General features: G+C 58.4%; 1 protein-coding gene across 1 annotated transcript; it reads right to left on the bottom strand.

Annotated features, from left to right (window-relative positions):
• Positions 1-5,690: 5,690 nt before the first annotated feature.
• Positions 5,691-21,242, bottom strand: LOC120391995 (all-trans-retinol 13,14-reductase-like). The gene is made up of 11 exons (XM_039516263.1): positions 21,077-21,242; positions 15,185-15,367; positions 14,053-14,282; positions 13,490-13,685; positions 12,072-12,269; positions 11,866-11,985; positions 11,065-11,203; positions 9,335-9,444; positions 8,094-8,260; positions 6,989-7,148; positions 5,691-6,751 (listed from the first exon to the last, which is right to left on the bottom strand). The coding sequence occupies exons 1-11, from the start codon at positions 21,240-21,242 to the stop codon at positions 6,606-6,608; spliced, it is 1,815 nt and encodes a 604-aa protein (XP_039372197.1). The 3' UTR covers positions 5,691-6,605.
• Between the last annotated feature and the right edge of the window lie 3,739 nt (positions 21,243-24,981).

The following is a 24,981-nucleotide window of genomic DNA, read 5'->3' as shown; positions in this document are numbered from 1 at the left end:
CCCATAGGAACCCTAACCCTAGGGCGGGAATCCCTACCCATAGGAACCCTAACCCTAGCTCCAAGGGCCCTACACTTAGGAACCCTAACCCTAGGGTGGGAAGCCCTACCCATAGGAACCCTAACCCTAGCTCCAAGAGCCCTACCCATAGGAACCCTAACCCTAGCTCCAAGTGCCCTACCCATAGGAACCCTAACCCTAGCTCCAAGTGCCCTACCCATAGGAACCCTAACCCTAGCTCCAAGTGCCCTACCCTTAAGAACCCTAACCCTAGGGCTGGAAGCCCTACCCATAGGAACCCTAACCCTACCTCCAAGTGTCCTACACATAGGAACCCTAACTCTAGCTCCAAGGGCCCTAAACGTAGGAACCCTAACCCTAGGGCGGGAAGCCCTACCCATAGGAACCCTAACCCTAGCTCCAAGGGCCCTACACTTAGGAACCCTAACCCTAGGGTGGGAAGCCCTACCCATAGGAACCCTAACCCTAGCTCCAAGAGCCCTACCCATAGGAACCCTAACCCTAGTTCCAAGAGCCCTACCCATAGGAACCCTAACCCTAGCTCCAAGTGCCCTACCCATAGGAACCCTAACCCTAGCTCCAAGTTCCCTACCCACAGGAACCCTAACCCTAGGGCGGGAAGCCCTACCCATAGGAACCCTAACCCTAGCTCCAAGTGCCCTACCCATAGGAACCCTAACCCTAGCTCCAAGTGCCCTACCCATAGGAACCCTAACCCTAGCTCCAAGTTCCCTACCCATAGGAACCCTAACCCTAGGGCTGGAAGCCCTACCCATAGGAACCCTAACCCTAGCTCCAAGTGCCCAACCCATAGGAACCCTAACCCTAGAGCTGGAAGCCCTACCCATAGGAACCCTAACCCTAACTCCACGTGCCCTACACATAGGAACCCTTACCCTTGGGTGGGACACCATACCCATACGAACCCTAACCCTAGCTCGAAGTGCCCTACACATAGGAACCCTAACCCTAGCTCCAAGTGCCCTACCCATAGGAACCCTAACCCTAGCTCCAAGGGCCCTACACTTAGGAACCCTAACCCTAGGGTGGGAAGCCCTACCCATAGGAACCCTAACCCTACCTCCAAGTGTCCTACTCATAGGAACCCTAACCCTAGCTCCAAGGGCCCTACACTTAGGAACCCTAACCCTAGGGTGGGAAGCCCTACCCATAGGAACCCTAACCCTAGCTCCAAGTGCCCTACCCATAGGAACCCTAACCCTAGCTCCAAGTGCCCTACCCATAGGAACCCTAACCCTAGCTCCAAGTGCCCTACCCATAGGAACCCTAACCCTAGCTCCAAGTGCCCTACCCATAGAAACCCTAACCCTAGCTCCAAGTTCCCTACCCATAGGAACCCTAACCCTAGGGCGGGAATCCCTACCCATAGGAACCCTAACCCTAGCTCCAAGGGCCCTACACTTAGGAACCCTAACCCTAGGGTGGGAAGCCCTACCCATAGGAACCCTAACCCTAGCTCCAAGAGCCCTACCCATAGGAACCCTAACCCTAGCTCCAAGTGCCCTACCCATAGGAACCCTAACCCTAGCTCCAAGTGCCCTACCCATAGGAACCCTAACCCTAGCTCCAAGTGCCCTACCCTTAAGAACCCTAACCCTAGGGCTGGAAGCCCTACCCATAGGAACCCTAACCCTACCTCCAAGTGTCCTACACATAGGAACCCTAACTCTAGCTCCAAGGGCCCTAAACGTAGGAACCCTAACCCTAGCTCCAAGAGCCCTACCCATAGGAACCCTAACCCTAGCTCCAAGGGCCCTACACTTAGGAACCCTAACCCTAGGGTGGGAAGCCCTACCCATAGGAACCCTAACCCTAGCTCCAAGAGCCCTACCCATAGGAACCCTAACCCTAGTTCCAAGAGCCCTACCCATAGGAACCCTAACCCTAGCTCCAAGTGCCCTACCCATAGGAACCCTAACCCTAGCTCCAAGTTCCCTACCCAAAGGAACCCTAACCTAGGGCGGGAAGCCCTACCCATAGGAACCCTAACCCTAGCTCCAAGTGCCCTACCCATAGGAACCCTAACCCTAGCTCCAAGTGCCCTACCCATAGGAACCCTAACCCTAGCTCCAAGTTCCCTACCCATAGGAACCCTAACCCTAGGGCTGGAAGCCCTACCCATAGGAACCCTAACCGTAGCTCCAAGTGCCCAACCCATAGGAACCCTAACCCTAGAGCTGGAAGCCCTACCCATAGGAACCCTAACCCTAACTCCACGTGCCCTACACATAGGAACCCTTACCCTTGGGTGGGACACCATACCCATACGAACCCTAACCCTAGCTCGAAGTGCCCTACACATAGGAACCCTAACCCTAGCTCCAAGTGCCCTACCCATAGGAACCCTAACCCTAGCTCCAAGGGCCCTACACTTAGGAACCCTAACCCTAGGGTGGGAAGCCCTACCCATAGGAACCCTAACCCTACCTCCAAGTGTCCTACTCATAGGAACCCTAACCCTAGCTCCAAGGGCCCTACACTTAGGAACCCTAACCCTAGGGTGGGAAGCCCTACCCATAGGAACCCTAACCCTAGCTCCAAGTGCCCTACCCATAGGAACCCTAACCCTAGCTCCAAGTGCCCTACCCATAGGAACCCTAACCCTAGCTCCAAGTGCCCTACCCATAGGAACCCTAACCCTAGCTCCAAGTGCCCTACCCATAGGAACCCTAACCCTAGCTCCAAGTGCCCTACCCATAGGAACCCTCACCCTAGGGCTGGAAGCCCTACCCATAGGAACCCTGACCCTAGCTCCAAGTGCCCTCCCCTTAAGAATCCCAACCCTTTGGTTGAGAAGCCCTAAACATAGTAACCCTAACCCTAGCTCCAAGTGCCCTACCCAGAGGAACCTTACCCCTAGTGCAGGAAGCCCTACCCATAGGAACACTAACCTTAGCTCCAAGTGCCCTACCCATAGGAACCCTAACCCTAGGGAGGGGCACCCACAGGAACCCTAACCCTAGCTCCAAGTGCCCTACCCTTAAGAACCCTAACCCTAGGGCTGGAAGCCCTACCCGTAGGAACCCTAACCCTACCTCCAAGTGTCCTACATAGGAACCCTAACCCTAGCTCCAAGGGCCCTACACTTAGGAACCCTAACCCTAGGGCGGGAAGCCCTACCCATAGGAACCCTAACCCTAGCTCCAAGTGCCCTACCCATAGGAACCCTAACCCTAGCTCCAAGTTCCCTACCCATAGGAACCCTGACCCTAGCTCCAAGCTCCCTACCCACAGGAACCCTAACCCTAGGGCGGGGCACCCTACCCACAGGAACCTTAATCCTAGCTCCAAGTGCCCTACCCACAGGAACCCTAAGCCTAGCTCCAAGTGCCCTACCCATAGGAACCCTAACCCTAGCTCCAAGTTCCCTACCCATAGGAACCCTAACCCTAGGGCTGGAAGCCCTACCCATAGGAACCCTAACCCTAGCTCCAAGTGCCCTACACATAGGAACCCTAACCCTAGCTCCAAGTGCCCTACCCATAGGAACCCTAACCCTAGGGCTGGAAGCCCTACCCATAGGAACCCTAACCCTAGCTCCAAGCCCCTACCCATAGGAACCCTAACCCTAGGGAGGGGCACCCAACCCATAGGAACCTTAATCCTAGCTCCAAGTGCCCTACCCTTAGGAACCCTAACCCTAGCTCCAAGTGCCCTACCCTTAAGAATCCCAACCCTTTGGTTGAGAAGCCCTAACCATAGTAACCCTAACCCTAACTCCAAGTGCCCTACCCATAGGAACCCTAACCCTAGCTCCAAGGGCCCTACACTTAGGAACCCTAACCCTAGGGCGGGAAGCCCTACACGTAGGAACCCTGACCCTAGCTCCAAGTGCCCTCCCCTTAAGAATCCTAACCCTTTGGTTGAGAAGCCCTAAACATAGTAACCCTAACCCTAGCTCCAAGTGCCCTACCCAGAGGAACCTTAACCCCAGTGCAGGAAGCCCTACCCATAGGAACCCTAACCCTAGGGAGGGGCACCCAACCCATAGGAACCTTAATCCTAGCTCCAAGTGCCCTACCCACAGGAACCCTAACCCTAGCTCCAAGTGCCCTACCCTTAAGAACCCTAACCCTAGGGCTGGAAGCCCTACCCCATAGGAACCCTAACCCTACCTCCAAGTGTCCTACTCATAGGAACCCTAACCCTAGCTCCAAGGGCCCTACACTTAGGAACCCTAACCCTAGGGCGGGAAGCCCTACCCATAGGAACCCTAACCCTAGCTCCAAGTGCCCTACCTATAGGAACCCTAACCCTAGGGCTGGAAGCCCTACCCATAGGAATCCTAACCCTAGCTCCAAGTGCCCTACCTATTGGAACCCTAACCCTAGGGCTGGAAGCCCTACCCATAGGAACCCTAACCCTAGCTCCGAGTGCCCTACCCACAGGAACCCTAACCGTAGCGTGGGGCGCCCTTCCCGTAGGAACCTTAACCCTAGATCCAAGATCCCTACCCTTAGGCAGGGCCGGCTTTAGGCCTATTCCAACAATTCCCCTGAATTGGGCCCCGCGCCTAAGAGGGCCCCATGCCCAGTGAGAATCCCTTCCCTGGCTAGAGGCGCCTTTTTAAGTTTTACTCACCTGGCGGCGCTTCGAGTCTTCAGCGGCACTTCAGCAGCGGGTCCTTCACTGTCTCCGGGTGTTCGACGGCACTTCAGCAGCGGGTGCTTCGCTTACTCTGGGTCTTCGGCGACACTTCGGCAGCGGGTCCTTCAGTGCCGCTGAAGACCTGGAGCGACTGAAGGACCCACCGCTGAAGTGCCGTCCAAGACTCAGAGCACCGCCCGGTGAGTACAACCCCACGAGTTTTTTTACATGTGTTTTTTTTTTAAGTCATCCCTGCCAGAGCCCCGTCAAAACTGTTTGAATTGGGCCCCGCATTTCCTAAAGCCGTCTGTGGCCCTAGACGCAATGCTGCAGCCTGAGGTGGGTAACCCAGCTCAGCCCTCCGGCCCCTGGAATATTTGGGGTGCAGGAGGGAGGAAGGCATCACCCCATAGTCTATCCTGGCTGTGCAGCCCTGGCTCAGGGGCGCCATTTCCAGCTGGGGGCAGTGCGACCGAATGCACCCCTGTATTCACACCCTACACACCATTGTCATAATCATTGTACACAATACGCCTTGTGCGGTATCCTCTGAAAACGAATCACTCGCTGGTCAGTAACGTCCTGGTGAAAGGGGCGGAGCGACATTATCGGGACAGTGATGAACGGCAGCTGAAATCAGGACGGAGGCGTATTGACCAGCCAAGGCTGGGGAGGGGAGAAAACAGTTTCTCCAAGCTGACACCTCCAGCCAGGTGTCCTCAAAGCTAACGGGGGCGTGCAGGGAGCAGGTCACCATTCTTTGGCAAGGAAGGCAGGCAGCATGGAGCTTCTACCCTCAGCAGCTCGGAGAATGACCTTCATCTAGGGGTGACCCTCAGGCTGAACTATAAAAATGAGGGGCAAACACACCCCAAGGGATCGCTCCCCAGCCAACCCTGGCCTGGTCTCTTGCACCGAAGACAACAAAAGAAACAGCCTTTGGGAGCAGATCCTGGCCTGAGACTGGTCAGCAGCGTTACAGGGAACCTGGGGTGAGAATTTCCCCTTCAATCCAGCCCAGTTTCAATCTAGAACGCGGTTTAAGCTTTATTTCTCCTGTGACCATTTCTGACTTTAATGCCTTCTACTTGTACTCACTTCAGATCTAGCTCTTATCATTCAATACACGTATTGGATTCTTTAATCCAGACGAATCCAGCGTTGTGAACTGTTTGAAGGTAGCAAACTGTTGTATACTGAGCCACTCGGAGGGGCAGCGGACCAGATCTCTCTGGCCTGTCCAGGCGAGGGCTGGACAGTGCAGAACACACATTTTGGGGGGAAATCGGGGACTGGGAATGTGCTGAGGCCACCCGGCACGTGGTAACCGAGGCTGGTGGAGCCAGCGTGTGACCGGCGAGTGCTGGCAGGCTGCCGGCTCAGAGTTGCTGGACCAGGGCATTGGCTTTACTCAGACACTCAGGGCGGTGACTGCAATGCACCCGAGGCAGCAGGGCAAGGGTGGCGCAGCCCCTCCCCAGTCTGCGCCATCATAGGCAGAAAGTCAGGCTGGGGTGTGTCTCCTCATTCCAGGGCAATGGCCCAGCAGTTGGAGACACAAATGTTCGGGCTTGGGCTGCCGCCTGAGCTCTGGGCCCCTCCCACCGCACAGGGTCCTAGGACCCAGGCCCCAGTCCATGCCCAAATGTCCACACCGCAGTGAAGCAGCCCCTTGGGCACGGGCCCCACGAGCCTGGGTCAGCTGGCACGGGCCAGCCGCCGGTGTCTAACTGCCGTGTAGACCAATCCACAGAGCCAGCGGCCGGGTGGGAGGGGGGAATCCCAGACTGGGGATGGAGAAGCGGGTTTGGGGGTGAGAACATGTGTGTAGACGAGGCTCTGACCTTCCTTCTCTGGCACGTTCCCGGCCCCAGGGAAAGCGCTGGGGCACGGCGAGGCTGAGCCCAAAGGCCGGAGGTGGGGCAGCTAGTCCGTGGGTCACGTGAGCAGGGACGGGGGCCACCCCCTGGCCCCCCCTAGGCTGCTTTCTTGCCACGCTCTCTCTTGAGCCTCTTCTTCAGGAGCAGCAGGTCCACGTAGAGGATGCGGTTGAGGACGGCGGAGGCGCAGATGAGGCCGCCGTGCAAGGCCCCGGCCAGGCCGCAGCTGAAGACGTCCTGCCCTGGGATGGAAACACAAGCAAGGGTGTCGGAGAGGGGAGCAGCCCCGCTGCCCCCGGGCCCTCCCGCCACCCGGACACCCCCCTCCACCCTCGCGCTCCTCGCTCAACCCAACCCTTGCCAACCTGCCAGGCCCCGGCCAAGGCCCGCTGGGCCACCCCGATGCCTAGGCCGAGCGGGGTGAGCTCCACCAGCCGGGGCGGGGTGGGGACGGCACCGGGGCGGGAGGCTGCCCTTACCCGTCAGGTAGAGGTTCCGGACGGGCGTCTCCGCCCGCATGGTGGCCACGACGGCCGGCGCGAAGCGGCTCACGTGGTGCTCGGCCCCGTACATCTCGCCGCGGGGCGCCCCCAGGTAGTGCTGGTTGGTGAGAGGGGAGGCCGCCTCCAGGAACTCCACCTGCCCGCGGGGAAGATGAGAAAATGCAGGCCAGGGAGGAACGTGGGGCTACAGAATCCCCCGCCGCCAGCCCTTCCAGCCCCCCGCCCTGCCCCTCAACCCACCCCCCCAGCACGGACTCTAGGGCCCAAGTCCTTCCCGGTCAGGGTCCTTGTCCCACTGCCCTTGGACCCCCACTCCACCCACTCGCTCTCAGGCCTTGGCTTCACTGGGAAGGTGTTAACACGTGAACATCCCAGGGCCGACACGGCAAGTTGTACTTCCCACGTGTGTTCGCTGCGGGAGGCGGGCCCTCGGCTCCCTGCTATGTACATATGTGTGCGTGCATGTACCTGCGTGTGTGCAGTGATCTCTTCACAAGCCGGGGGGCTTCGCCTGGATCCAGTGGCTCCCCCGGAGCGATCAAAGGGGTCTCGGGTTGCTTTTCCGAACCGGGCTTTCGGGTCGGGGTTAAGCCTGGGCCCTGGACCGGCTAGTCCACGTTCAAGCGACAGCTCCCCTTGTCTAGCTTAGGGCTCTAACACGGGTTCCAGTGTGGACATGGCTTCTGGCCGCCACCCGTACCTGGGACACTCCTTGAATGGGCTTTAGCAACGTCCCCTCTGCGCCGGCTAATGGCGGTTATCACGAGGGGGCAGGACCTTCGCTCCCACAATCCCTTGCGGCTCTTCCCCCATCCCATCGAGCTGAGTGCGAACCCTGCACAGCAGTCCCAGGCCCAGAGGCCAAGAGGCTGATCTGAGAACCTGGACCTGCCCTCACCAGCTACGTGCAGGGCCCTGCCTATTTCACCTTGAGCTTTGGGTCCGCCTGGGACCTTCTAGCAGCTAGCCCTTGGGCATAGAGCAATGGGGCTAATGGTTCCAGGGAGCACTGGTCACAGAGCTACTAGCCCCCCAGTGGAAGCCAGCACAGGCCAGCTGGAGGAGTCTACTGGGGCGTCACCTTGCCACGGAGCTGAGGGAACCTCTCCAAGGCCATGTCCAGCAGCCGCTGGGCGATCTCCATCTTGTAGGCGTCGTAGTCTTCCCCTCTGTTCTTCACGCTGGCCCCTGACCACTCTTCGAACCACTCGTAGCGAGCCATGGTCAGGATGGTCATGCAGGAGCGGCCTGGAGCACCGCCGCCAGGGAGAGGACAGAGGAAAGAGCTCTGGTCTCAAAGCTCTGGAGACCCTCCTGAACAGGCCCCTGCCCCTGCCAACGCGCCCCCGCTCTGTAATGCTGGGCCAGCCCCCCAAACGGGAGAAGGGCATCTGAAGCCCCCTGAAACATGCTCAGGGGTGGGAGGGGGAGGCTGGCCGTCCTAGCTGAGCACGTGTGGCCAGGGCGACATATCGCTTGGAGTCCCTGCACTAGGACGGAGCGTTGGCCTGAAAGAGATGGGACCGGGTCTTCAGCCGGCGTGAACCAGGAGGACGCCTGGCCTGCTTTCTAGCTCAGCCACAAGCTACGGGGTTCCACCACATCACCTGCCCAGCAGGGAGCGGCACCTCCCTCCGGGGGCAGCCGGGGTGGCGAAGCTTCGCCCAGACGCGCGGCAGGCAGCATGACCCTGCCACGAGCCTCCCAGCCCGCGGAGCCAGACGTGCACAAGCCGGGCTCCTCAAGCGTCCTGAAAACGAGAGCGGGGGATGTTGTGGCTCGGGCTGGCGCTTGGGCTCTCCCGCCTAGGGGGTCTGGAGAGCGCCGGAGCCCGAGCACAACACCCTGTCTGGCATTTTCTCCAGCCCTCGAATGGCTTGGGTTTGTCCCCAGGACATTTCACCGTTGGCCAGGGGACGGCATGATCCTTAGATCCAGAGGGTGGCAGGGCTTTAAGGATGGGGCAACACGTCTGTGTGAGAAGCGTGAGCCCGCTGGCTACTGGGCAGGGTGGCCAGCAGGTACAGAGACGGCCACTACTTAACCCCTGCAGGACCGGCTCGGTCTTGCTGGTCCTCGGCCAGGCGGCATCTCCTTGACCTTCCATGAACTGGAACCTCCTCAGTCCTCATTTCTACCCCGCTGTGTCCTACCCCCTATGATCGGGGCATCTCAAGGTTGTGCCATCCCAGCATGGCCCCCCTCTCTCACCCTCACCCTGCATGCTGCCCCCTGCCCCACTTCCAAGGGCAGATATCCCCCCGCTCCACCCCCCAATGGTTCCCAGCTCCGGGACACATTTGCCAGTCTCCGGGTGGGTACCTGGGTGCCTCTGCTGGTACGTGGGGTCCTTGGCTGACGGGAAGGTGATGAAGATCATGGGCACGTTCTCACTGATCTCCTCCCTGCGGAGGGCAGCATAGCGGGTCATCCTGAAAGGACCAGAAAGAGCGCAAATGGCACCGCGGGATGCCAGACCTCGGGGAGGAGGGGAAGGGGGGGCTGCACCCCAGCCCTCTGCACCCATGAGCTGCCCTCCCCATCTACCCCTACCCCCTCCTGTGCATGGAGTAACAGCGCTGCCCAGTGGGCGAACGTACAGCACCAAGCACCGCGGGGCCCTGATCTCAGCTGTGTTCTGCCAGGGGGCAATTCCCATCACCTCCCCCTTACAAGTGAAAAAGTCTGAACTCAACCGCCAACCGCTCCCCTGGGAGCTGCCCTCCAGGTCTGACCTCGACCCCTGGCATGCGAGCAGCTCTGGGTCACAGCACATGGTGAGGTGAGGGGCTGAGGTCACAGACTCTGGCTGAGCTGGGACACATCTAGCTCTCGCCCTGTCCCTCCACCACCTCCATCTAGTACGGCCGACCAGTCCGCCCAAGCAGAGGGCTGGTCTGCCCGACGGAGTTAGGTCCCGTGCCTTGCCCTGGGCGGTGTAATTAATCCACCCCGAGCCCCACGCCTAGGTCACCCCTCCCGCCCCTCGGAGCCACCGCTTCTCCAGCAACAGAAGAACCCTTCCATCGCTGCGGCACGAGTCTACACTACAGTGCCACAGCTCTGCCACTGTTGCGTTTGCAGTGCGGCCATCCCCTGGTAGACGTCTCTGCCGCAATCACACCCCACCACAACCGTGCAGACAGACCCTTCGAGCCGGAAGGGAAGCAGAGCGCTTGAAAGCCAGCATGGTCTAGCAGGTAGGCTCTGCCACTGACCTGCCGGGTGACCTTGGGCTAGTTGCGTCCCCGCCCTGTGCCTCAGTTTCCCCTCCCCCTCTTCATCTCTCATTTATTTATATCATAAACTCATTGGAGCCAGGACTGTCTCCTCTTACCAGGTGTCTGTACAGCACCTAGCACAATGGGGCCATTAGCTGCTATTCTAACATCAACAATAACCACTGGAACGTAGAGAGGACAAGGACTAGTAACTTTCACTTCAGTGGCTCCTTCCATCTGCCACACTAAAGTACAGACCCTGCCTATGTCATTCGGTCATTAACAGTGCTCTGGTCAGCGTCGTCAGATGAACGTGGGCGTTTTTCATTTGCATCATGTTTTCCGTTACTACTTCAGTTTCCCATTCACCTCCCCAAGGGTGTGGCAGGTAAGGGACGCGCGGGGATCCCGTCACTCGCCCTTGAAACACACCCACCTCTGGGGAGGGACATAGCAGCTGTTTGCCAGCTCAGCAGCGCCGGGCAGGAAAGGAAGAAAAATCCCACCTGGGAGCCTAGGCGGGCAGCTTGAGGGTGGGCAGAACGGAATCAGCAGAGGTTTGTTTCCAAAGCTCCTCTGTTATTCTGTGCCCAGCTCTCGGCTGGGGTCCCTCAGCGCTACCATAACGCAAATTAAAGGCTAGACTGGGGCCGGGTCACTAGGTCTACCATGAGCTGATCCCTTTTGGCCTTAAGATCTCTGATGCTCTATGGCTCTGAAGAGCAGCACAGGATCTGGACTGACCAAGGCCTGGGGCCAGGACCCGGGTGTCAGAGATGGGACAGACAGAGAAGCAGCCCTGGTCCCAGGGACCTTTGGCCTGTCACTTACATCTCATCCAGATCGTTGCGCAGGTAGATCCAGTAGTTGGTGGATTTGATGCCCAGCTCCTCGGCGGTCCCCTGGAGGCCCACGAAGACCAGGAAGGAGCCCATGCTGTGCTGTACCATGCCGAGCACAGACTGGATCCCTGTAAGAGAGAGCGAGGGGTCGTTAGCCATTGTACCCCAGGCTACTCGTGTCTGGGCCACGGAGGGATCTGCCCCTGTGGGATTGCTCCCGGTCTTTCGGCACAAGCAGGCGAGCCTCGTGCTTTGGGGTATGGAGGCCTAGGCTTCAATTACACAGGGCCACCCTAGGACAGGGGTCGGCAACCTTTCAGCAGTGCTGTGCCGAGTCTTCATTTATTCACTCTCATTTAAGGTTTCCCGTGCCAGTCACACATTTTAACGTTTTTGGAAGGTCTCTGTCTATAAGTCTATAATATCAAACTAAACTATTGTTGTATGTAAAGTAAATAAGGTTTTTAAAATGTTTAAGAAGCTTCGTTTAAAATTAAATTAAAATGCAGAGCCCCCCGGACTGGGGGCCAGGACCCGGGCAGTGTGAGTGCTACTGAAAATCAGCTCATGTGCCGCCTTCGGCACCCGTGCCATAGGTAGCCTACCCCTGCCCTAGGACAGCCCAGATGTGTCCAGGAGAGCAGGACAGGCCGACGCTGGCAGCCACACCCATCTGTTCTCTCTGCCACTGCTCATCTGCAGGGACCAGTCCTCTGCAAGACTGGGCTCCTGGAGAGGAGTGGGGCAGACCCCACCTCTGCTGGGGTCCCAGGGGGCTGCTCCCCTTTACCTGCTTTGCTCCTGATCTCTGGGGGCAGCAGCGTCCCAAAGGTGTTGAATATCCCAGCGTCCGAGATCACAACGGGGGCATAAACCTTCTCCTCCTGGCCCCGCTTCTGCACCGTCACTCCTGCCGGGAGACAAGGACACCAAACCCTAGGAAACGCACTTCCGCCATTTGGGGAGGGGGTAACCCAGGTGCCCCCGGGCACTCACCCACAGCCGCGCCGCCCTTGGACAGCAGGATCCTCCCCACACGGGCTCTCACCAGCACAGCGCCTCCAGCCCGCTGGATCACCGGGACGGCGTGGAAGGCGATCTCGCTGGCACCCCCTCGTGGATACCAGGCGCCGCGCTTGTAGTGGTGCACCATGAGGGCGTTGATGAGGAAGCTGGAGTCCCGGGGCGGAACGCCTGATGGGGAGGGAAAGTGTCACAAACAGTAACCACTCCCCCCACGGCTTTCACTCCAACCCCAGAGGCCACGTCCTTGCCCTGGAATGACCCAGACATCGGCAAGGTCTGAACCTGCTGTTGCCCTGGCTTTGAAGGGGGTACGTACCCCAGAATGTGATCAAGCTAATTGCAACCATAGCAGTGAAGAGTTCATTTGGAGACAGGCTTTTAGAAGCAAAGTCGTAACTGCTGGCAGTTTTGCTAATCAGAATGGGAGGAGGGGAGGAAAAGTAATGAAAGGAGATATGTGGCTGGACAGCCTTGAATCTAGACAGTGCTGATAGTAAAAGTTTCTTGAAAGTTAGCAAAGTGACGATGTAGTAGCGAGTCCTTCTGACCTATGCGTTTTGTAGAAGTTAGTCATAAAACATTTAGATGATCAGAGTGTATTTTAGGAGCAGTCCCGGGGAGCTATCCTGCGGGAGACAATTTCCTGACATCTTTACTCCCCGGCAGGGAGGCGTTGGACCAGCGCTGATCTGTCATGGATTACTCAATACTGTCTCCAAATATTGGTAAATATCTGGGATGTTCTAAACCTATTGCTTACGTCTGCGTGTGCTTAAATCGAATCAAGTGCAGTGTTAGACAAGAGCACATTTAATCCTTGATCCGACAGAATCACTGAGTTCCTGTTGCTTTGTTCCTGGAGTGAAATAGTTAAGTTGCCCCTGTTGGGGGTTCTGACAACCCCGGGTAACACTGGTACCCTCAACACACGCGCCTACTCGCTGAGCTAAGGGAGTAACTCCACCGGCTGTAAGGCAGTAGCAGGCTGTTATATTGCACCATTGAGGGTATTATATATAACGACCCGTTCATTAATCATAACATCACACAACAGCTGAATAAGAAACTAAACTATAAAGTAAAATCATAACTAATGCTTATAATAAATGAATCATAAACTAAAATCATTGGCTACATACTCCAGGACAACGGCTCTCGCCTCCCCCTACCCCACTCAGTCAGTGTATTACACAACCCCACTGACTTCCATGGAGCGGCACCGGTATGGTCAAGACGTCCCCAGGGCCTGGAAAGCTCCTCTGCCATCCGGCGACCCCTGGCGTGGCTCAGCAGCCAGTGGGCACCGCGGTTCCAAGCCCGCTGACCCGGGGCACCCTGCCTCGTGGCGGGGGGGGACCCCGGGGGCAGGCGCCTGGGGCCCACCTCACCGTAGAAGAAGTAGCTGAGGACCACCTGCAGGTCCTTGTTGGCCGTCAGCCGCTCCACGACGTGGCTGTGGCTGGTGTCCGCCATCTTGAAGATGGGGGAGACCCAGTGAACGAGGCCCGTGCGGATCAGCAGCGTGGCCAGCCAGAGGGGGATCATCTTGAGCATGGCGATGAGGGGCACCCTTGTCGCTGCCACCTACGGGAAAGGCGAGAGTAACCCACGGTAACGGGCCTGGCAGAGCCTTCTGCCCCCCCCGGGAAGGGAGGGAGAGGGCCCCAGCCGTCCCCGATCCTGAGCGGGAGCCTCTCCAGCACAATGGCACCTGTGCATCACGAGGCAGCATGGCCCAGTGGTCAGAGCATCAGACTGGGCCTCAGGACTCCAGGGCTCTGCTCTGAGTGACCCTGGGAAAGTCACCTCCCCTCTCTGTGTCTCTGTTTTCCCCACCCAGGCAAGGCCAGGTTCTGTCGCTGGGCGCACGTACAGCACCAAGCACCGCGGGGCCCCGATCTCAGCTGGGGCTGCTGCAGCCAGGGGGCCGTGCCGCGACCTCAGCTCTCACCTTGGTCAGCCTCATGAACTCCCGGATGGCCTCCTTCTCCGCCGGGAACTGCTTCTCCAGCTCCTCCGCAAAGGTCCTTTTCCCCGAGCACAAGTGGTAGTCCCGGTCCCCTACCGTTATGCAGTCATAGGGGTCCTCCAGCCGCACCCACTCCAGCTGCCCGTCCGTGAGCTGGTCCAAAGCTACCCGCAGCATGCCCATCGGGTGCATCTGACCCACGTAGTGGATGCCTGCCAGGCCAGGAGGGCAAGAAAATGGGTTAGCCCCGGTGACATGGAGTGTGGGGTGGGGCTTGGAAGGTGAGATCTTTGTGGGTGGGGCTTGGAGAAAATGGGGAGATCCATAACCCGCTGGGGCTAGCCAGAGGAAGCCTGCCCTGATGCTGGTACACCACCCCCGTGGCTGGCAGACGAGCCCCACCTACCCCAGTGCTGGTAGGCACCTGAGCGGCCTCCCATCCAATTACCGGTGGGGCCCCGTGCTGCTTAGCTTATGAGATCTGACATGAATCTGGCGGCCCACAGGGGTCAGAGCGGCAGATGCTAGGGAATTAAGTAAACCACTTAGCCGTCATCCTGCTCTTGGAGTCACCTTCAGAGAGGTGGAGCTGGGGGGGTTGGGGTTGGGTTTGACCTCATCTAACCTTGCACACTGCAGAGAGGGTGTGCCAGCACCGGGGGAGGGGAGGGGTGGATCTTCACACGACCATCCCCTAGAGGAATCAGACCACCTTCCGGCCTGTTACCGATATTAACTAACTGCCCACCTGGGGGGGCAGGTCATTATCATGACCCCCCCATTTTACAAAAGGGGAAACTGAGGCACAGAGCGGGGACAGGACTTGTCCTCCGCCCCCAGGTCATACAGTGAGACCTCTCCCGCTTTCACATCCCGCCTTCAAACTCTCCTTTACTGGGACACCCACGAAACCCCACGCCAGTGGTGAGGCAGGCGGTGCCCACTGTGCTAGCCAGTATGGCTCATCTATCCCTTCTGCTCCCCCATCTGCTCGCCCCTGGCCAATTGGGGGGGGGTCCCTGGAAAAACAGGCACCTGCACACTCCTGCTGGGGAGTGGGGGAAGCCCCCGCACCCTGACCCCATTTCCCCAGCAGGCTCCTCCCACCGCTTACCCACGTCGAACTCAAAGCCTTTCTCCTGGAAGGTGTGGCAGCACCCCCCGGCCTGGTCGTGCTGCTCCAGCACCAGGACCCGCTTGCCGGCCTTTGCCAAGGCAGCCGCCGCGGCCAGGCCCCCGATCCCGCTGCCGATCACGATGGCGTCCAGGGCGGGCGGCACCTTCTCCAGGGCGAAACCTGGCAAGGGATGGCAAAGGGTTAACGCCAGAGCCCGCAGGATCCCGGGGGGTGTTGGGGGGCGGGGGACCCACGCCATGGCTCTATGCTGGGGTGGGACATGGGGCCGCTGCCACCCCGCCCGAAACCCTCTGTCTCATTCTTCTGGCCCCGCTGCGGCACCTCACCCACCCAGGACAATGGGACCCCCGCCCCCCACAGCGGCTCTGGTGCCTCTTGCGAGGGGCTGTGATGAATCCAAAGGGGGTTTCTTCACATACAGGAAGACCCTGCGGTTCCCTCTGCTCACCAGAACGCCTGGCAGGGTCTCCCTGGAGCACACGGCTGGCTCCAGCCTAGCGGCACAGCCCCGAATGGCTGCAGGGGCCTCGGGGGTGAGGGAGAGGTATGTCCATCTAGGGCCGAGCAACTCCGCCTTGCACTGGAGGGGGGCAGGTACCCCCGTAACTTTCGCCAAGTCTCTCTCGCTGGGGTTTCTCCCTTGGGGCTGGCTGGAGCTAGGGTGAAAGGATTGGCACAGACCCCCGGGGTTAACCCTCGATCTCCCCAAAAGAGGGTCGGGGCTTCGGCAGGGACGGCGGAGCCCATCTGCTGACGTTGGGGCCCTCCAGCGGGTGTCACAAACGAGCTTTGGGGACCACGTCAGAGCAGCCACCCCAACAAAGGGCAGCCTCCACCACCCCAGTGACTACAAAAGACCACATAGAAGCTCCTTGGCTGCCTCAGTTTACCAGGACTGACCAGACAACCCTGGCAGCTTTCAAAGAGGGGCTGGACTCCGCGCGCTGAGTAGACAGCTGCCTGGAGTAGCAGAGAGCTGGGGTCTTGAGAGCCAGCTGGGGGGAGCTGCCCCGAACGAAGTAGGTGCGTGGCCAGCAGAACAAAAGGGCGGAGTGGGAAACGTTTTGCAGCAACTGGGACAGGCGTGTGGGTCCCCGAGCGCCGCCCAGGGCAGGAGGCAGTGCTACTCTCGGCCCCAGCAATCCAGGGAGAGGCTCGGGGAGTCTGCCAGCAGCCTCCGGCTCATCTTCCAGTCCCGCTACAAGCTCCACGCCCAGTGATGAGCTGCCAAAATTTTAACAACCGGTTCCCTATAAAAAGTTCTGATTTAAGGGGGGGGAGCGGGGGAGGGGCCGGGGCAGGTGGAGACATACTTGTGGGGCCGGAGGCCCCTGCAGGGCCTGGGGCAAATTGCCCCACTTGCCCCCCCCCCAGCAGCCCTAGAGCTTGCAGCCCCCTCCCCCCTTACCTTGCTGGCAGCTCAAAGCAACTCCGGAGCTCAGCTGAGCTGCCCAGCTGGTGCCAGTGGCTGGCCACGCTGCAGCTGGGGGGAAGTCGGGGAAGGGCCGGGGGAGCCTCAGCCTCCCCAGCTGGGAATCCTGGGAGCAACAGGATGGTCCGGCCTGCGGACCGGAGTTCTTTGCCCACCCCCTGGCCCTTTAACAACCGGTTCTCCACAGAGGTCTAATTTTAGCAACCGGTTCTTGGGCCGAGGGATAGGGCTGGTCGCGGGAGCTGGTGCTGCCGCGTATGCAGCACGCAGCTGCCTAGGGCACCATGAAATGTGGGGCAATTTGATGCCCCACATTTCATGGTGCCCTACGCAGCTGCAGATGCCTAAGGATGGCCCTGGCTCTGGGGGTTATTTGCTCCCGCAGGACAGGCAGCAGCCTCGAGAGAGAGGAAGAGACAGCCAGAAAGCCCGGGGAGGGTGAATCCCCACGCCACCAAACCGGGCTCTGCCTCAGTATCCCTAGATGGCAGGGGAATGGGCAGAGAGATGGCAGGAAACCCCACCCCAATGTCCCACGGCGGATCTCCGGGGTGAGGGCTGGCTGCTGCAGAGACCAGCAGGCTGAGAGCCAGAGAGCAGCATCGGAGAGACGGAGCTGGGGTTGCACTGGTTGACTGGTACCAGTCAGAGGGCTTGTTCGTGGGTGAACCCCTGCCGCCCCCAAGGCAGGAGGACGGGTCTGCACCCCCAGGCAAGAGCTGATGTGACCCCCCCTGCTAGCCAGGGAACACCCCCCACCCCCCGCCACGCAGGGGTGAAAGTAATTTACAGGATAAGTCCTGAGGGGGCGTGGCCTCATCCGGAAGAGGCGTGGCCTCAAGATTTAAAGGCCCTGGGGCACCGGCTGTGGCTGGGAGCCCCAGGGCCTTTAAATCAACCCAGGGCTCCCAGCTGCAGAGGTGGCTGGGAGCCCCGGGGCTCAGGGGTAAATTAAAGATCCTGGAGCTCCCGCAGTTGTGGGGAACCCCAAGCCTTGCCAGGCTGGGGTCGGGATTTAAAGGGCCCAGAGCTCCTGCCACTGCTGGGGAGCCCCAAACCTTTTAAATCCCGGCCCCAGCCCTGCCACCGGAGCCACGGGCAGGATTTAAAGGGCTCTGGGCTCCCCACCGGGAGCCCTTTAAATCCCCGCCGTGGAAGCCGGTACCGGCTTACTTTCACCTCTGCCCCCCAGGGACACAAGCCCCAGACCGACCCAAAGAGAGAGGATTTGATTCACACTGACACCAAGGCCCCCTTGCATTGCTGGCAGGACCCTCGGCGTGGCCTCCCTCTCCGTGCCGGGGTCTGACTCTAAACCAGGACGGGGCCCAGAGCCAGCCAGACACGGGAGCAGGAGCCAACACACAACTCCAGCACGGGAGCGGAGGGAGATGGAAAAAGCCCAGATTAAACCTAAAAACACAGGCCCAGAAGGGCTCGTTCCGTCTGCCGCGGCAGACGAGGGGGATTATCGTGCTGCTGGAGAACGACAAAATAGGTGGCCGGGCTGAGTCAAAGTCACAGCGCCAGGGGGCAGGGAGGGAGCGGAGGAGGGAGCAGATGGAAACAAAGATTCAAAATTAAACAGGGATCGGGGCAGGGAGGAGGGGAGCGAGCGCGGGGCACCCGCAGGACTGTCCGGACGGGCCATTCGCCCAGACACTGCGAGGCACGAGGGGAGAGTCTGTCGGCCCTCAAATTAGTCAGTGCCTTGGAGAAGTGACGCGGCCCGGCCATGCCCAGGAGCGCCGGCAGCCTTTCTGGCGCCCTAGGCGGTGGAGGGTCCTGCCCCCAGATTGGCGCCCCCGACAGAGGCGGCGGAAGGTCCTGCCCTCGAAATACCGCCGACGACCGAACATCCGGCCACCGTGGTCGCCACCCCCCAAATGTTAGTGCGGTCGCCTAATGGGTTGCGCCGGCCCTGGGCATGCCTCGTCTCTCACCTTGGCTGCCTTGCGCCAGGCTTAGGGGACGTCGCAGGACGTCCCTGTGCGAATCTGGTGTCCTGGGCCAGCTCCTGCTTCCATGGCTGGGCAGGTTTCAAATGAAGCCTCTGGCTCTGGGGAGCGGGTCAGTTACCTGAGTAATACTGACTCGCACAATTAGCACCTTTCAGCCCCGGGGGACTTGACGAATTTTACCTGTGGGAGTAGTGAATCCATTCAAACACATGCTCTGGGGGAAACTGAGGCACGGCGAGGGGGGAGTGACTTGCCCAAGGTCACAGAGTGGTGCAGCAGGGAATGGAACCCAGGAGTCCTGATTCCTAGTCCCCCGCTTTGTGAGCGCTTTGCAGCAGGACCACCTTGTGGTTCTGGGCTCTTTGGCACCCACCCAGGCTGTGCCGGTCCCGCACACAACAAGGGCAAGTGGTCGGCGATGGTGTTGCCCCACATACGGGGAGACAGTCCCTCCTGGGCTGAGACTGCGCCCACCAGACGCCAGCTCTGGGCAAAGACTGCAGCACCCCAGAGCAGGAGTGCGGTGCGAGAAACAATCCCCCCGGTGCGATCAGGCCAGACCAGCGCAGACGCGAGGTGTTTCAGAAGCAGGATCCTATTGTCTAGATTTACTCATAACTTTGAATATTTGTTTCCTGTTATGAGGGACACAAATTTTATACGAAGAGAAATGGGAGCGGCCCCTTTAAGAAAAGACAGGGTGGGGGCACGGTGAGTGAGCTCTTGTGGGGATCTGAAGCAGGCAGAAGGGGGGCTGCTGCCAGAGAAGGCCGGGTTAGGGATGGGTCTCAGCCTGCAAGAAGCTCCTAAGGACAGGTTTCGCTTCCCCACGCGAACAACGTTCTCCTTGCATAACTGGGTCTTGTGATGAAGGGGTGACAAATGTGGGGATTTGTTCTGGGCCCCAGGCTGCAAAACGGAGCTTGCAAATTCTCCCAGGATCTCCTCGCTGTGCGTGGCACAGGCCGATCCAACAAATCTGAGGGGCACGGGCCAGGGAGGTTCAATCAGGGGGATCCATTTAGAAAAGGAACGGAAAGCAGGTTTCTTAGCTTGTCGGAAGATGGAGCAGGTAACGCGGCAGCGACAGAAGGCAAGAGAGTGATTTGGAACCATTGAACACGAGGGGAATAAGGGGGGACAGCCTGGGATCCAGCAGAACCTGCCATCCGTGCTTAGGAACGATTTCAGAACACCACACCAGACTGGTGAGTCCGTGCAACAGGCCAGGTTCAGTTCCAGACGTCTGGTAACCAAACTGATCATGGATTAAAGAGGGGTTATCCCGGGCCGTCAATTCTAGAAGGCGGGCTCCGTGCGCTCAGCCCAGGGCGAAACCTCCGAAGTTTTACGGAGAGTCAGAGCGATCTCCCATTGCCCCTCGTGTCTACACTGCGAATGCTTTGCTGGTATAACTATGCCGGCAGGGCCCCAACTTTAGACCCAGCATATGCCACCAGAAGGAGTTTTTTCCGGCCAGCATAGCCTCACCGCTTCCCCGAATGACACATTAGCTATGCCCACAGAAGCACGCTTCCGCTGACGCAGCTGTGTCTACACTGGGGTTTTGCCGGCACAGCATGCGGTTTTATCACACCCCTCCCCAACCAACCAGTGTAGTGTACACATGCCCCAAGGCAGACGCTAGGGACACATTACCGACAAAAGTGCCCCCAATCTCTATCAAACATTAACAAAGGCAGTTCAAGAACTCAGCGAGGGACACCACTGGATTTCCCGCAGCGCAATGGATCTTGATTTAAAAAAAAAAAGGTCTTTGCACCAGAGAAAGCAGAGTCTGCACTAACATACCCATCTGGAGTGGTTCAAAGTCAGTCGATTTGGACCCGAATATCAGAGCTGACCTAAAACGGTACATCTGGGATTTAAATGGAGCTGACTTCGGTTGGGAAAAGCCTGTAGCTTGGAAGTGAAGCACCGGCAAAAATTAAGAGCATCTGAGCGACTGAGGCTGCTACAAAGAAACGCCATGAGGTCTGTTGTGGAGGATGGAGAAACTAGCAATCTCCCCGTTAGAGAGCATAACTGGATGCCCCTAAATTCACAAGCTTCTCAGGTGGAGCAGGACATTAAAGCAACCAGAGAACTAGCAACCCAGAGCATAAGTTCAGGGAATCCCTAAAGTAATCCCCCCCCCCAGCCACCAGAAAGGACAAATGCAGCGGAATGATCAGCGACGGCGTCAAAACTGCCCCCGGGAAACCTCAGCGGACAGATGCGATCGCTGCTACGCCAGGCACGGGGCTGGCAGGTGCCAGCTGCATCAGCCGTCGGGAAACAGGAGAGGGTCACAACCGGGAGGGGCAGGGAGTGAGCAACCCCCAGGGGAGGTCCGAGGAGACGGGCTCCTACTGCCAGCCAGAAGGTGCCGAGGGACAGGTGCCCGAGCTGCCCAGGTGCCACTTAGCGCTCACGCCCTCCCCGCCCTTGCCACTCTCCCTAGTTCACACTTACCCTGCTTCAGAACCTTGTCCCTGACCTTCTGATCGGTGACCAGCGGCCTGGGGGGCGGCAGGGGGCCCCCGGCAAAGGGGTTTCCCCGCCGGCCGAAGAGCCGGGCGCCCAGCACGCCCAAGGCCAGCAGGCAGAGGACGAGGACGAGGACAAGAACAGGCCACATTGCTGTGGGCTGCAGAGCTCAGCACAAATCCCGAGCAAAGGAGGCCGGCTGGAGTCTACGTGCACTGGGAGCAGCAAGTGGGCGGGGAGCCGGCTTGGCCTCAGTCCCAGCGGAGGAGCCAAGGGCTGTTAACTCTTTGCTCAGCGCTGCCTGGGGATGCCAGGCCTAGCTCCGCAACAGCCGGGCAAACTCACGGCGGATCCAGCCTGCCCAGCCAGGGCCTCCGCTGCTCTCGGATAAACTGAGGCACTGCTCCAGACAAACTTACGCACGCCGCCCTGGAGACAGGCTGACCCCCCACACGCCCCCCTTTGCTCCTTCAGATACAGTGACACACACACACACACACACACACAGCACCGCTGCAGACACGACGGCCGTAAGGCGAGCGTAGAGGAGAACAAACCGTGTTCAGCACAGCTGCTCCTTGGCCCAGTTGGGTTTCACCAGGGTTCCCCACATCAGCCCGGGGGCAGTGGTTTGCATCTGTCCATGGGTGCCACTGGCTCTTGGCACCTGCTCAGCTCCATGTGGCTGACACGCGTCAGCATCAGGCCTGTGACCAATGCCCTAGAGTGTAGCCAAGGCCACATTCACACACACCCGGCTCCCTCCACACCTACTGATTCGCGCACACAGCAAGCCCATACGCACCCCCCCACACACACACACACACACCTCGCCTCCATTCATTCAATTCCACCCAACAGCAAACACACTCTTCCACACATACACACGCTCATCAGGTACTCACTAGCAAATGGCTCTGCCCCATAACAACCTGCCCCTCTCCGGTGCCTTCCCACTGTAGCTCTCCAGGCCTTTCACAGACACGAATATCCATTCGAACCCTTTCCAGTCTCACCTCCCCAGGAGATCAGCCCGTATTATTAACACCGATGGGGAAACTGAGGCACAGAATGCCCACGTCTCCTCTCACACCAATTTTACAACAGTGTAACTCACTTGGCTTCCTTGGAGGATGCCCCTGAAATGCCTGTGCCAAGGAGGACAAGATGAAAACAACACAGCCATCATGTGTGAGGGGTTTTTTTTTTTTTTTTAATTTAATAAAAGTAACTGAAAAGTAACAAAAGGAGTTGTTCACTGGCAGGTACATTGGATCAGCTCACACGACCGTAAAAGAAATGTGCAGCTTCAGGGCTCTGAGCATCTAGCAACACAGCTCAGAAAGTAACTAGGAATAGAAAAGTCAGTACAAAAAAGTCGCTGTCATTCATTCAATCGGACGAGAAGGGCCAGACAGGCAGGGGAGGCCGTGGGGACTTAACATTTTAAATTAGGGGCCAGCTCCTCCCCGGAGTAAAATGCCATTGCTGGCAAAGCCCATCACAGCCCACGGCTACAGGGAACGAGTGGTGCCCGGCCTTTCCACAAGGCGCAGCCTGGCAGAAAGCTCCATGGGGCCATGCCCGCCCCGGAGAGAAACATTCCCACGAGGGCATCTATACCCAAGCCAGGGCCCTCAGCCGGCCTGGGCTGGCGGCACTGGGGGCGAGGGGGGCACCTGTGTAACTTCCCCTCCTGCCCTCACCCCATAGCTCTGAAAATGGTCCTTTTGGGGCAGCAATCAGGCCTGATGTCATATGCCTCATGGACTGGTCGCCCCCCTCCCATACCAAACCAGCCACCCTGGCATGGCACCCCCACCAGAAGGGACATTTCAGACCAATGACCCCTCCCTGTGCCAAGCCCCTCTCGCCAGCCCCATGGAGAGGCAAGCGCCTCCTACCCGCAGCTCCCAGGATCGGGCCCTTTGACCTGCTGGGTGGGAGCGTTTGTGGATCCTGCTGCAAAAGGAGGCTGCCTGGCGAAGTGAGGGGTGTCTTGCCCCTGCAGCCCAGCCTGGCCAAGCGCTGGTCCAGAATCATCACACGCCCCATGGGTCAGGGTCACAGAGGGGACCAGGCCGCAGGGAGGGCTGGCAGGACCCCCACAGGTTCAGAGATTCCACCCTAAAGCACGGCCGCTCCAACGACGTGGTGTAAACACGCCACAAACCATCCAAATTCGCCGGCTTCTAACACGCACGCGCACACAGCAACGCCGACCCGACACGGACATCACGCCGCTGAGCTCTCTAACAAACACGAGTCTAAGAAACGGACAATTCCAGGGAGGCGAAGGGGAACTACCACCACTCACCAAAAACAAAGAGAAGGGGGAAAAAAATCTTTCCACCTTGCCGTTGCTCAGTATTTACATTGAATCATTATGAACACACGTGTGTTTCAAGGAGTCTAACAGAGACGCTCAGAGCCGGGAGCGGACTAGGAAATCGGAGCTCAAACACGTCCATTTCTCTTGCGGGATGGGGGCAGTGCAGGATCATTCACTATAGTGGATTTTAGTGACATCCATATTGTACATCGTCTTTAAATCCAGTTACTCCCACCCTTCAGTAGGAAACAGAGCTTGGGACAGAAAAAGGGTTAGGGTAAAAACTTATTCACCATCCCTGGCAGAGCAAATGTAAAATTAACACGGAGTGAGTCATCATCAGAAGTGACATTCACACACATTAGTGCCCATTTGCCTGCACATGTACTCACGCATGCGCACACACGGAGGGGGAGGAGAGGCCTCAGTGTCGCCAACCTCAACTGTTCAAAAATCATCAGTCCAGCCCCTTCCCCAAAAAATCAGGAGATTGGCTTTAAAGTCGTGCGATTTTAAAAACAATCATTTTTAGTTGCCAAAAGGTGTCGGGGCCTTTCAGGGTTGTGTTTCCCCACAAACATGAGGGATAGACACTTACTTGAAAAAAAGCTAAGCGTCTCATAGAATCACCTGACTCCGGGAGCTGGGGATTTGACTAATAAACAAACAGTGTGAAACGTGATAAAATGGTGAGAACTGGCAATTGTTTGACAGACACACATGCACATACACAACCACACCCCCGTGGGTACAGACACAGAGACACACACACACACAGGGAAACAAACTTACCCCCCTCGGTCCCATTCTCTCATATAACCCCCCAGTCACCTACAGATGCAAAACAGTCCCTGGGGCAAAAAGTCCCGCTGATTCACCCCAAACAAACCAGAACTTTCTGGACCAAATGGACCGAATTGCCCAGCGTGGCAGGTTTCTGCCGGATGCTGAGTCCTTTGGATAATCTAACTGCCAGGCGGTAAAGCCTTCAAGCAAAACATTAAACACCAACTAAAAATAACTCCACCAAAACGCTCCAATTTCAGAGCCTGGCGTTTTCTCTTCTTTACATAGATGGCGGGTTTTTAAACACGGGACATAAATCCTCTCCTTCGTTATCGCTACGATCTTACAATGGAAATACACCCTGTGGACCGGGTTCTTGGCAAGAGACCTGGGGTCACTCCCCCAATGGAGGTGGGAACAGAAAGGAGGGGTACAGCTCAGGGGGTGCATTTTAATAGCAAGGAAGGGCGGTCCATTGAGCCAGGGTAGGGACAGTTTGGAGAGCACCCTCCCAAAGGGGGTCTGCATTGGAATTTGGGGGTTATCACCCCTTCCCAATGGGTGTCTCTCCCTGGCTCCCTCAGCCTCCCCACACCATGATGGCCAGCCGGGGAGACCCTAGCCACAGCTGCTTTTAAAGGGGAACTCCAGCCATTTGAGAAACAAGAACTTAAGGCCCAAATTTTTACGAGGGGCCCCAAATTTGGGGTGCCTGACTTGCGATCAATACAGTAAGTCTGGGGCACCGGAGTAATGGGGGCCACGGGCAAAT

This window comes from Mauremys reevesii, linkage group 27 (genome assembly GCF_016161935.1).
Source record: "Mauremys reevesii isolate NIE-2019 linkage group 27, ASM1616193v1, whole genome shotgun sequence".
NCBI classification, from domain to species: domain Eukaryota; kingdom Metazoa; phylum Chordata; order Testudines; family Geoemydidae; genus Mauremys; species Mauremys reevesii.
The sequence above is the reverse complement of the archived record's forward strand: the minus strand, read 5'-3'. Positions and strand labels throughout refer to the sequence as shown.